Source organism: Orbicella franksi, chromosome 12, assembly GCF_964199315.1.
Source record: "Orbicella franksi chromosome 12, jaOrbFran1.1, whole genome shotgun sequence".
NCBI lineage: Eukaryota > Metazoa > Cnidaria > Anthozoa > Scleractinia > Merulinidae > Orbicella > Orbicella franksi.
In genome coordinates, this window is record NC_138156.1 from 12,934,902 (window position 1) to 12,947,789 (window position 12,888).

Below are 12,888 nucleotides of genomic sequence, written 5' to 3' on the forward strand. Positions count from 1 at the left end.
ACTCTATTTTGATTCTTGTTTAGAATATAAACAAAAACTGTGTGATTTTAAGCTCTGACCTGAAGCTTCTTGAGTTGGTGCCATGTGAGAAGTGGCCTTTGCATTGAGAATGCATTCACTGAGCTGATGCGAGAACGATCCAAGACAGCATGCACACGGAATGGCATCTGAAAGAGCGATATATGAAAAATCATGTTCAACAAAACAACTGAGACAGGAAACTAAACGGTATGTCTTACGTAAACTTTGAGGAAATGGTTAATAGTTGAAACATATCGACAACAATGTTCGTATCCCACCTTTATGATCTTTCTGATAAGATGTAAACGTTGAATTTAGCTCATCAACAACGCCCGGAAGACTTTCGATTCTGCCCAACAAGTAATCTGAAAGGACGCCAAAAAATACGTTTAGACACCGTAAGGTCGAGGGCGATAAAGGGGCGGAGATGTGCGGGGAACTCGGGGATGGGGGTAAGGCCGGAGTAAAGGAGACGGGAAACGCTATGGAAGATTGGAAAGGAGGGGCAAGGAGCGGCACTTCTAAAGTGGCGGCCTGTGTCCTAGAGAAAAGGAAATCATACCGCAGTATTTGGCAATAAAAAAAGCACCAAGAGTTGGGAACCATCAAGGAAGGGAGAAGATTAGGGTACACTTACACGAATGCCAAAAAATAAAAAAATAGCTAAATACTGCACCACACCTAGACATGTCCAGCTTAATCATATCAAGTGTTTTGCATGACATACAATTCAAGTAATCACTGGGTTGACGGGGCAAGGGTTCCTTCCTTTCGAGCTTCACCCCACACTATGCTCACGTAATTGAGGTAGTTATATTAGCTAAGTTTTTTCATAAATCCTAATTCTTTTTATAATTTGCAAGGTTCCGTAGAAGAACACAGTAATGTGACATGGTTACCGTAGATTTCATTATAATAACGTTTTCTCAACATGTATGATTTGTGGTTCCCGTTCTTCCAAATAAACAACTAAGTTTTCATGAGCAGCAAAGACACCCAGAGTTTTCGTACCTGCAGTGCATGTGGTTGAGCTATGTTTAGGATTGTGAAACTGGTCTAAAGAGTCTTGGATTGTTTTTTCCGCTGCTTCTATTGCCATACCTGCCAGTAAAGAAGACCACTATACATCACTATTTAAAATACAGGTTACTACGCAGAAATTTGTGGAATACCACTAAGTATTTATAACATGCCATTTCTTAGCGGAGGCGCGGTGGCCTCATGAGTTAGTGCGCTCGCCTTCGGGTTGAGCGGTCCGGGTTCGAGCCCTGGTCGGGGACATTGTGTTGTGTTCTTGGACAAGATACTTTACTCTCACAGAGTCTCTCTCCATCCAGGTGTATAAATGGGTACCGGCGAATTTAATGCTGGGGGAAACCCTGCGATGAACTAGCATCCCATCCAGGGATAAGTAGAAGTACTCCTAGTCGCTTCATGCTACAGAAACAGAGATAAGCGCCGGCCTGATGCCGGGGCCACTTGGCTCGTATGCAGACTTTGCCATTTCCAAATCCAGCCCTTGAATCTTGTATTAGGGAGACTACCACTAGTGTAATATTCTCCTTGGTGTGTAGATCAGTCACAACAAATACTGATTTTTCTTTTCAGTCAAGACACTACTAGTTGCTCTTACCCACAAGGTCTTGCTTTTCTTTCGTAATATCTTCCAGTCTCTTTTTTTCAAGCTCGTTTATCTAGGAACAAAAAAATTAAAATCACATACAATTTTCGAGTGGTAAAAAAACAATATTTCACGAGCGGGCACAGCGAATGAGTAAAATATTGTTTTTATCACGAGAAAATAAAATTCATATATTCAATCCACAGTGTGATTTTCTTTTCATTATATACACTAAACTATCGCTCGCAATTTTCATTGATTGTTTGCCCCAACAAACATGAAAAATCGGGAAACGACGTCACCTATATCCTCACAAGTGAGGATAAGGAAAATATGCCACCAGGGTGTCGTAAGAATTTTACAAGTGGTGTATTTTCCAGTAAAACACTTGTGCCTTTAAAGAGGAATACCTCGTTTTCTAATTTGTGAAGTAATATATCAAACATGAGAGACAGTGTTTCATCGGGATATCCAAACACCGAGAAGAGAGTTGAAGATACGACGCACGGCGGAGTATTTTTGACGAAATTCGAGTTGTTTGGATAGCCGATGAAACACCGTCTCGTGTGTTTGATATATCTTCTCAATCGAAACAAAAACTAAGGAGTAAACGGAGAAGTAAAATCGTCAAAATCTATGCTAATTAAGACCGGGTATCCAAACCTCCTTCACGGTTGTGATTTTCTTTGTTTTAACTTCATGAATTATTATTGAGTTTGAGAAGCTGTTATAACAGATTGCAATTCATACACTTTAAGAAGCTCAGTCACGGTATTTTGAGTTATTTTGGCTAAGTACAAAAATACCTTTAAATTGAAGGAAACCAAGAAATAATAGTTTACTAAGGTGGAAAAAAACTTAGAAGATATTAATAAACCATAAAGGAACAAGGATGATTAAGGATGGAGAGGATTGACACGGATTACAAATCGGCGACGAATTTGAAAAATTAAGGCTAAACTCTTCAATATGCGCAAACCGTGACGAAGCTTCCTTAAATACTAAAAACAAATCCGCTCACCTTTTCTTCATGTTCTTTTCTTTCCTTGGCTATGGTTTCCTCAGCTGTTCTTTTCGCTAGTTCATCTTCTGTCCAGCTCTTACGAACTTCTGACAGATCACTGCTAAGCACTACAATCTATAGAAATAACCAACACGCTGTCAAACACATGATCATTGTAAGTCTCATTTTGTTCATCATGTCTCAACCTGCAGTCAGGTTTAAAAGTCCGAAACGGCGACCATCCAAGCAATTGCGACTTCCCTAATGTAAACTTGAGTATAGTGCCAGTTTTTCATTCTTATCCGCCGGGAAAAAGGCTCCCCACTTTTTACCCAACATTAGCCAACATTTTGATCACCCACTCAGACCATGCCGCACTGAAGTTTGATTCAGGTCAAGCTTTCGTCCAGCAATCGCTACAACGAGTGGACGAGTGCAATATGGACACAACATGTCACAGAAGATCTAACATTTTTGGAAGATGCCACATCTAATTGTTAGGATCGTTTTACCAGCGTTCAAGTCAACATTGGTTATAGTGAGTTGTTCTTCCGTTCCCTCTCTGGGTAAGAAAACGTACTGAAGTCGTACTGAATTTCTTCTTAATCGTGAGTTTTTATATGTTTCCCAATGTACTAGTTTTGCCTTTTTAACTTTTTACCTTTTTTAAATTTTTAAATTTTTAAATCTTACAGGACCCCTTTGATAACAGTACTTTATAGTACTGATGGGTTAATCCTGTCTAAAGATTCGTTATTATTATTATTTTATTATTAAGGAGGGGAGAATGTCCAGACAAAAGCAACCCCTCCCTTCATAGCAAATGGATGTTTAAACCTTTGCCACTGAGCACCTTTTACATTCTGATCCTAAGATCAACTAAAAAATTTTCTTAAATAAGAAGGCATGTTATAACAACACAATTTTAAGGCAGCTTTGGGTAAACGTTTGTTGACATGCTCTTGAGGAGATACTCATCCCTTTGCAGACATAGAGATCTATTAGCAAACAAAACGATGAAATAGAAGTAACCTTTTCCTCATGCTCTTTTCTCATTGCTTCTATCTGTTCTTCTGCTGTTTTCCTTGCTTCTTCTGTTTCACCTTTTTCTTTTTTCAACGCCTCCAGCTCCGCCATAAGAGACGAAATCTTGAAGAAAAAAAATTACTTTCATTTACTCGACCAAAAATCTGTTTGCTTTAAGCGACCATTCACGCAAAATGTATTGGAAACCACAATGGAAAAAAAAAAACAGAAACAGAAAGTCTCAAAGCAACAGCTACATCACAACAAACCAGCAAACGAAAGAGTTTTACTGACCCTTTCGTCGTGTTCTTTTCGTTCTCTTTCTATAGTTTCCTCGGCTGTTCTTTTAGCTTCCTCTTGATCTGTTCTGCTCTTTTGGACATCTGTTAGATCACTGCTGAGTGCTACCATCTAAAAATCACACCAAAATGGTTTTAGACCTTAATTATAAGATAAAATAACAAATATGAAAATCTAAGTTGCCTTATGCAAATGAACTGAAAAGCATTTTGTGCAATTAAATAATTTTATATACTAAAACGGCAGACAGTCTTCCCTGTTGATTTTATCAACTGACGAAAATCCTACAATGTATTTTTAGTGTACACTTGAGAGCAAGAGATGATGATCAAAGGGCTCCATTCTTCCATGCTTCCAATGATAATTCTCGAAATCTATTTAATCTAATATAGATTTCAGAAAATTATCGAAGAGCTCTGAGAATCGGTTTCTTAGATCATTCTCTCTTGTTCGAGACACAAGCAGACATCTTTTACTAGCTATGCTCTAAACAAAACCGTTATATAGCTGGACCGGGTTGTTCAAAGCCCGAGTAAATTAACCTAGGATTAGCGAGAACTTTGATTTCAGTTTTGTGACTTTTCGGTGAGGTTTCTGTTTTTATTGGATGTCCATCAGTTTTAAGTTTTAAGAATCTCAAACTACAGAAAATTCTAAATGTCGCCTGGCAGGCAGCAGGTAAAGTAACTGGCACCCACTATCCCACAAACAGGTCTATTAACCAGAGGTTAGTTTGGGAGTAATTATTCTTGCCTAAATAAGTTTACACTAAAATCCAGCAACATAGAAATTCGTCTCGGGAAACCTCGAGGTTCTCAGGAAAACAAAACTGTTTTCCCGAGAAAAATTGATTCATTAAGTTTATGATGTTGGTCATTCTACCAGGACAAAGAAATCACCTACAACAGCAACAAAAAGTAGAAACAAAAATGAAAACCTTTTCTTCATGATCTTTTTTCATTTTTTCTATCTGTTCTTCAGCCACTTTCCTTGCTTCTTCCGTATCACCTTTTTCCTGTTTCAAGGCTTTGACCTCCGCCATTAGAGATGAAATCTTCCGAGGATGGAAAATAAGAAATAACAATAGTTCTTACTATTGGCTAAACACCGCTACTGACCTGGTATATTGACAAGTTGGACATTAAGTCCCAGACAGATCATTGAGTTCATGACAAAATATGTGTCTACTGAGGGCCTCCCAGGGGCGGTGAGATAATGTTCCCTTCATCCCTCAAAAATGTCTCATTTTCTCCCTTGTTCCCCATTAATAAATTCCATTGTTCCCTAAACTTTTTTGCGAAAGTTCTCATTAATAATAGATATCCCTTGTTTCCTCTTATTAATACAAAAATAATCCCTTGTTCCCTAGAAAGAAATGATCACGTTCCTCTTTCCCTCAAAACGTTTAACCTACTGCACAAGTCAGTCAAGGATAGATATGAATGACGGACTGTTTTGGAAAATTATTGTCGATCATCTTTGTTGTTGATAGCTTTTCCACGCAGTCTTAGAGTACATGTAGTAATGATGATGTAAAGTATAAGGCGCACTGATTATTCTTGCCTCTTGCTTTCTGTCTACCGTGTCTTTTAAAATCGTTGACGTGGAATTTCTACCTTTTCATCACGCTCCTTTGTCAGTCTTTCGATCTCGTCTCCAGCTCTCTGAAGACAGAAGCAATGCGTTACAATCATTACAACAGTATAAATCTAAATAACATCTCATTCTCATTTCAAAAGCACGTTTAATAATTATACGCTAAGGAATCTAATTATTAAACGATAAAAAATGAAATTCCTCTGATGGTATTTTTGGAAACAAAATTAATCACGTTACCTCTATTAATGAAACCGAGATAGACTATCACTACAGTATCAAAAGCCTTCTGTTACTTACAAGATAACTTTCACTAAAAATTAGGTCCTTGAGAGGGATTTCAACAACACTAAGTATGGCTCTGGAAAAAAGGCAGAAACAAGCCGTACAAAAGTCTGTTCCAGATTACCTTCCCGTCCTGCTCAGCCATTTCAGCTTTTTGAAACACTTGAAGAAGTTCTGTTGACTGCACAGAGGAAATACACTTAGATATGGTTATGGACCAAGCTTGTTTGGTCAAGAGGCAAGACATGGCTGGCCAATTTTTTTTTGCCTGTTTACAGACTGAGGCACAAATGAGGCCATAAATGCATATGCAAAAAAAAAAAAGAAAGAAAGAAAGAAAAGAAAAGCAGTATTTGGTTAATCTTGCTCGTCAGGGTAGCTCGCTTTGTAACATAAGCAAAGAGTGACAACACCAATATATTATTTTTGACATTTTGTACCATTTTAATTCCACACAAATATTCTGTTCACTGGAATTCTTAAAATAAACTAGACTAGAAATAAAATGAAGTAAACTAAACTAGTGTTACAGGAATTCAAGAAAATGAGTTTCTCTAACTTGTATTAAAGTCACCTGTATCATTACAACAATTAACTACTGCTCGAATATAAAAAGCGTTTAGTACCTTATCATCCACTTCCTGTTGTAGTCTTTCATTTGCTTGACTCAATTCCTATATAAAAAAGACAGAAAAAAAATCTACCCAGAAAACCAGTTTACAATTTTCTGACCACCCTTTAATAGGTTGTAATAAATAGTGAAAGTAAAGGCCAAGATTAACTAACGGTTTCCGAGTTACCAAGCAAAAACACATGATTGTTACAAGTGTGCTTGTAAAGTGTGGAAATTAGTTCCCTGGAAAGAGTCCAGAAGCCACGCAAGATTATAAGTAATATTTTTTAGAACAAAACTACATGTAATTTGTTGCACAGAAAGAACACATATTGGGAAAAGATGAGAAGAAAAATCTGTCTTGCTGTGCAGAATATGAAATTGAAACAAGACCAAGTCATTTTCCACTAATAAAAAATTTTCATCAGCTTAATACACCAGCCTGTACCTTGTCATCTCCCAACAACATACCTCCTTTTCCTTTTCAGATGCACCCAGTTTTTGCTTCACTTCAGCATTCTGGCCAAGAGAGAAAAAACATATGATGATGATAAGCTGAAGTCAAATACAAATTTACATCCCCAGACACTGGTCATTGTCAATTTTAATATAATATCAACATCACCAACAATAAATAAAAATAATAATAAAAACAAACAATACAAATTTTCAGTGGCACATCCCACGGACAGGCTCTTCATCCATTGTTTCCAGATCAAATTGGAATTTAAAAGAGTTGGTTTTTGAGGATGGAGGAAAACCGGAAAAGCAGGAGAATAACCCTCAGTCCAAGAAGAAAAATTCATGGTTATTAAAGTTCTTTGGCTTGTGGACAAATTTCAAGTAACCACTTCACTTGCCTCCTAATAAACCTGGCCATTAATAATATTGTAAAACAGATCGCACTTTTGCAGCAAATTAAAAATTGATGTTTGCATGAAATAATTATGCAGTCACAGTATATAGATAGCAGACACAACTAGAATACTAATTTGGTGGAAGGACACCAATGACCCCATCATTTCTAGTATACTGTTACATCCAACCTACAGTTCTTAAAAGCTGTATGTGTTCTTCTCGCAGTTTCCCATACATTCCTTTAAGCTTGTTAAATTTCTCTTCAGCTGGGCCTTTCTGATCTGCAGTTAAAGTAATAACAAAAACATATAAAATTATTATTTACTGTCTTTCCTTTCACTTCTGGTAATAACAAGATTATGTCTAGAACAGAGAATCTATTGGCTCTGTCTTAGGGCAATTCTACTGGGTACCAATTTTTGCCAACTGATGAACAAACGCATAATCCAAATATACAAGGTGACCTATGATGACGACCAAGGGAAACATAACATATAAAATAATATAGATAAAAATTATCATAAATTAACTGCTGTTCCACACTTAGAGAACTTAGGGTTTGATTGGCCGCATCAAACAGAAAGAAAGCCAATAGAAAGAGGCCAATGGAATGTCAATAACTTTGTCCAGTGAAAATGGTACCACATGTATCAGGGGGAATATCCACATTACCTTTCTTGTCATCCTCTTTACTCTCAAGGTCTTTCCTTAACAAAACATTCTCCTGAAACGATAAATGTATCTAATGATCAAAGTAAAAGCAAAATGTGCCATGGCAATTATTCTGTTAAACCAGTTTTCTTAAACCCTTTTGATGTAACTACAAATGAATCAGAACTTTGAAGGGAAAAATGGAACTGGTACATATGCAGGAGTGGAAAAGCTGTGTAAGCCAAATTCAAATTTGATTTTCACCTGCCGATTGGTTAAACAAATGACAGCTTTGCTTTGATTTCCTTGTGGGATGCATTTACCTAATGGACAGTAAGCTGACTCTGGATCAAGTCCTCTGGGTTTGAGCCCTGGCTGAGGTCATTGCATTGTGTTCTTGGACAAGACACTTTACTGTCAAAGTACCCCTCTCCACCCGGGTGTATAAAGGAGTGCCAGCAGATTTAATTCCTCGGGGTAACTCCGTGATGCTTTAGCATCTCATTTGGGGGTGGGGGGTGGGGTGCGGGGGGGGGGGGGAGTAAAAATATGTATGCATTTAGTCACTTCATGTCTAGCGCTGGTGGTGCGGGACACTTGTTCTGACACATATGTTACCCTCTTTACCTCCTTACTGTGATTCGTTTTCACAAGTTCAGTAATGTTGAATAAAAATGTAACAAAAATTGCAACAAATGTGATTGCAACAAGAATTAAGTTGAAAAAGGCCTATTAAAATAACAAATTATTACACCTCACCTACAGGCATCTGATGATAACTTTATGAAATTGTGTTTTTCCCCAACATAAATCTTATAGTGATTTCATCATAATCAGTTCTTGTAAGAATCCAAAAATTCTGGATACTTTTACTAACTGTTTCTACAGCAACTTTATAATATTTTAGAAAGATAATTCAGTACCTCACAGGCTTTTTCTGCAATCGTCTTGTACTCATTCAGTTCATCTGTGAGCTAGTAAAAGAAATAAAACATACCTCACCTTAAAAAGCAGTTACATAAATTTTAATACCGGTACTATATTTTCTAAAATACCCTGTGAAAATAAATTCAGTTTTGAATCATTACCAAACTTACCCTCCCTATTTCTGAACGTAGAGAGTCCTCAATAGCCTTTGCCTAGGAGTGCATAAAGCAGAATTACCTTTAATATTTCCAATTTGCTTTTGTGGGTTTAACAAAATACAGATTTAGTTAACTTTGCTTAATATTGTCACAGAGGAAAGGAATTGACAGGAAAGGAAATGATAGCAAATTTATTAATCAGTGAGAGTAACAAATTAAATCAAATTTTGCCTGGTCTCAGCAAAGATTAATCGACAAAGAATACAGAACCCACTGGCACATTACAATGATCCTAAATGCAGCAAACAAAACACTTCTAAAGAAAGCAGCCTCACACATGACTTTGAGCCAAGCCAGAAAACAGATCTGAATTCAGTGACAAAATAATTTTGAACTGCATCAAACTTGGCTAAATGTAAGTATCTGAAACACTACTGATATAATTTCTAATGCTGTTCTACATTAAACCACTCCCAAACGAAAACCACTCACATCATTTTTTTGACGTTCTAAGGCCAGCTTTAGTTCAGCAATTTCCGCTCGCAGCTGATAGATTATTAGGTCCCTAGACAATGAAAGCCACAGTCAACATAATTTATTTATCGTGTAGAATTGAATTAGAAACAGTAGTTTTTATAAGTTTACTCTTAATTATTTTTACATGTACAATGTACTTACACTCATAACTGAAATAATTAACAAATATTTGCCGCTTGTTAAATAAATACACAAAAAAACACCACACAACATTTGGCAGTAAATGGGACTAAGGTTGTTGGGTGCTCCCTGGGATAAATAGCGTGGAAGCAATACACCCTGCAAAGTGAAGGTAAAGCGGGGTGGCAGCAGCACACCCCATGAGTAATGGATGAGCCAACAAGTGTAGTGCATGCTACACCTGGTGATAGCCTGCAAACTAAAAGGGATGAGCCAATGAGTGTCGGACATGCCAAACCCAGCTTGTGTGTGAGGCTAAGGTGGGGTCAGGGTCTTTGCTACGTGCAAAGCTAACAAGCAAGTGTGCACCCAGACCTGTAGTCCAGCTTTATTGAATAAGCTAAGGGTGAGGTGGAAAAAAAGGCAGATTACAGTAAGCAAGGATACTGTAGTGTTGAACACATATCAACAAAGGTGCTGTATAAAATGCGTACACGCAAACATGCATGATAAGGCATAAGTTGTAATAATCAGTTACACAATGTAACAGCACATTCTTTTTTTGAGGTTTGTGAAAGCAACCACAACCATGGATAAAAGTATGATAAGAAATAACTTTGTATCAATTACAGCAAGCGATTACCGCATTCTAAATTCTTCGCATGGCTTGCAAGTTAAGCAGTTCATTGTCTAACACAACAATAATTATTATTAAAGCAGTTCTCTACAACAGTAAGACATTGTCTCTTGGGTGATAGAGTTCAGGTGTTTACAACCACTAAAGGTAACCCACTGAATGAGCTGCCATAATTACATGACTAAAATATTGCATGCACATCAAGTTGTTAACTCTATTTTATGAGTAAAATTGCCATTTATACTAGAAGAACTCAAATACAATGAATGCTGGAAATACAAACCTGTTATCAGGTATAGGTTCATCTGTAGAGTTGATCCCTAAAATGTCGGCCTCTGGAGTCTATAAAACAATTTACAACATAATAAAACTATGATGCATAATATGTGTGACTATTTCTTTATCTATTTCTTTTCCTGAGATAAGCAATACTGGTGTGTAATAAGCCTGCATGGAGACGTCTACTGCTTCATTTATTTCACACAGAAAAGTGTCTTCTGTAAAGTGCAATCACTAATTGTGTTCGAGTACCATGCTGTTTAGTCAAGGCATGGTGGCCTCATGGTTAGTGCACTTGCCTCCATATCCAGTGGTCTGGGTTCGAGCTCTGGGCATGGGGACAATGCATTGTGTTCTTGGGCAAGGCAATTTACTCTGAATCACCATGTCTTGCTCCACCCAGGTGTTTAGATGGGCACTGGTGAGTTTAATGCTGGGATGTAACCCTGAGATGGACTTAGCATCCCATCCAGGGAGGTTTAGAAATATTCCTAGTCACCCCATGCTACTGAAACCTGATGCGCCACTTGGTTCAAACATGTATGTAGACTTTACCGTGGTTTCTTGACAATTTATAAGCACTGTCAAAGTCAACTTTGACTGGCTACAAACACAACATTCTCGACATTCATTGACGGCTGAGTTGTAAACTAAGCTAGACATTGTACACTGTTGTACCTGAGGAGTTGTTTGAAGCAATGGTTCTGTTAGGGGAACAGTAAGTGGCTCCATCAAGCTCTGACGCTTAAAGTCTTCAGTTGGTGCTAGCTTACGCAAAGGACCCTCATCACTTGTAGATCTTAACAAAGCTGGCTTGGGCTCAGATAATGTGAAGGATGGAGGATTCTGTGTTAGCAGCAATTATAGTTTTATTAGCAATCATTCAAAAAGTAAGAAATCAATGAAATATGTATTAAGTGATGCCATTCTCAAACCCTACAGATATTTATAGAAGTTGATGTTGTTTCTCTAGACCCTGTGAGGTATTATGTCCAATTCGACGCCCTAGAGTACAAATAGAATGGAAAAGAAGCACAGATATCTCACTGTGTTTGTACTCTGTGAAACCAGTTCAAGAGGTTATCCATAAAGTCCTCTTTTCCTTCTGACAACATGAAAGCAACCAAAAAGGTTCAAAGTCAAGGTTTACAAAAAGAAATGGTTGCCAGATAATGATAATATAGTCGAACCTCCTGAAAGCGACCACCCAAAATGTCTAGCCTAGGAGGTCGCTTACGAGAGATGGTCACTTATGAGAGCTTAGACCATATTGGGTCAAAATTTTGCCTCATTAGCATATGGTAACTGCAGAGGCTCACCCCATGTTTTATAAGTTTTATTCGTGAGAAAAGTGAATTTCGACAAAAAATACGGTACTTATCAATGAAAAATTTGTGTCGCTTGTACTACCCAGGAATATGATAATGTTACAACACCTTATTATCCAATTTACATTCTATTATCTGTCAAGTGGTCACTTACAAAAGGTTAAAAATAAAAGAAAATTTCAAACTTTTGGCTCTAAAAGTGGTCACGGCCATTTACGAGAGGTGGTTGCTTACAAGAGGTTCCAAATATAGTGATTTGGCTTGGAAATGCGGGGTATTTTGGAAAACTGATCACTGAGGAGAGGTGGTTACCACCAGAGGTTTGACTGTTTATAAGACATAAAATTTGTAATAGACCTTTCCTGCATTCAAACAATGGCGACGAGTTGAGGTCAGGGTGGATAAAAATACAGCGAATGTATGAAAATGTCCACCTCAACCTCGCTCTGGAGCTACTGTTCGAATGCGCTGAAGTGGAATGCGGGAAAGGTCTATTGTAAGACTTTATGTTAAGAGTCATAAAAAATACTGCAATACTATGCAATATAATGTCTACATGCCTGGTAATATGATATGCTATATGTATCAATGGGGTTCAAATGTATCTCCACAAGGCTGAATATCATCCAAAATGTAAATCTCAAAGCAACCTTCCTTCCCCGGAAAAATCAGAGCACTTAATATACTGCTCCATACCTGGGGTAGAACAGGTACATGGACTAAAGCTTTTACATAAGCCATGTTTCCAGCATCAAAAAAGAACTTCTTTAGTCTGGAAGTAAAAAATACAACAAAAAACAAAAAACAAAAACAAAAAACAAAACAAAACATGAACTTGCAACACAGTTCTAATAATATATCGAGAATGGAAGCAACAACTGGTGCAAGGTACAGATCCACTTAAAAGAAGACAAAAGTATCATTGACA

At 37.5% G+C, this 12,888-nt stretch overlaps 1 protein-coding gene across 1 annotated transcript in view; it reads right to left on the bottom strand.

Moving 5' to 3' along the window:
* The window catches only part of LOC145463948 (huntingtin-interacting protein 1-like), a 40,398-nt gene that overhangs the window by 9,869 nt on the left and 17,641 nt on the right, over window positions 1-12,888 (bottom strand). Inside the window, exons 11-30 of the mRNA XM_081447741.1 lie at window positions 12,657-12,732; window positions 11,311-11,478; window positions 10,637-10,695; window positions 9,552-9,624; window positions 9,072-9,113; window positions 8,898-8,948; window positions 7,996-8,047; window positions 7,516-7,604; window positions 6,937-6,984; window positions 6,479-6,526; window positions 5,977-6,033; window positions 5,588-5,635; window positions 4,909-5,025; window positions 3,966-4,082; window positions 3,678-3,794; window positions 2,664-2,780; window positions 1,655-1,715; window positions 1,033-1,122; window positions 300-386; window positions 60-167 (exon numbers count right to left, since the gene is read on the bottom strand). Coding sequence (XP_081303867.1) covers window positions 60-167; window positions 300-386; window positions 1,033-1,122; window positions 1,655-1,715; window positions 2,664-2,780; window positions 3,678-3,794; window positions 3,966-4,082; window positions 4,909-5,025; window positions 5,588-5,635; window positions 5,977-6,033; window positions 6,479-6,526; window positions 6,937-6,984; window positions 7,516-7,604; window positions 7,996-8,047; window positions 8,898-8,948; window positions 9,072-9,113; window positions 9,552-9,624; window positions 10,637-10,695; window positions 11,311-11,478; window positions 12,657-12,732 — 1,625 coding nt within the window. The remainder of the gene's footprint in view (window positions 1-59; window positions 168-299; window positions 387-1,032; window positions 1,123-1,654; window positions 1,716-2,663; window positions 2,781-3,677; window positions 3,795-3,965; window positions 4,083-4,908; window positions 5,026-5,587; window positions 5,636-5,976; window positions 6,034-6,478; window positions 6,527-6,936; window positions 6,985-7,515; window positions 7,605-7,995; window positions 8,048-8,897; window positions 8,949-9,071; window positions 9,114-9,551; window positions 9,625-10,636; window positions 10,696-11,310; window positions 11,479-12,656; window positions 12,733-12,888) is intronic.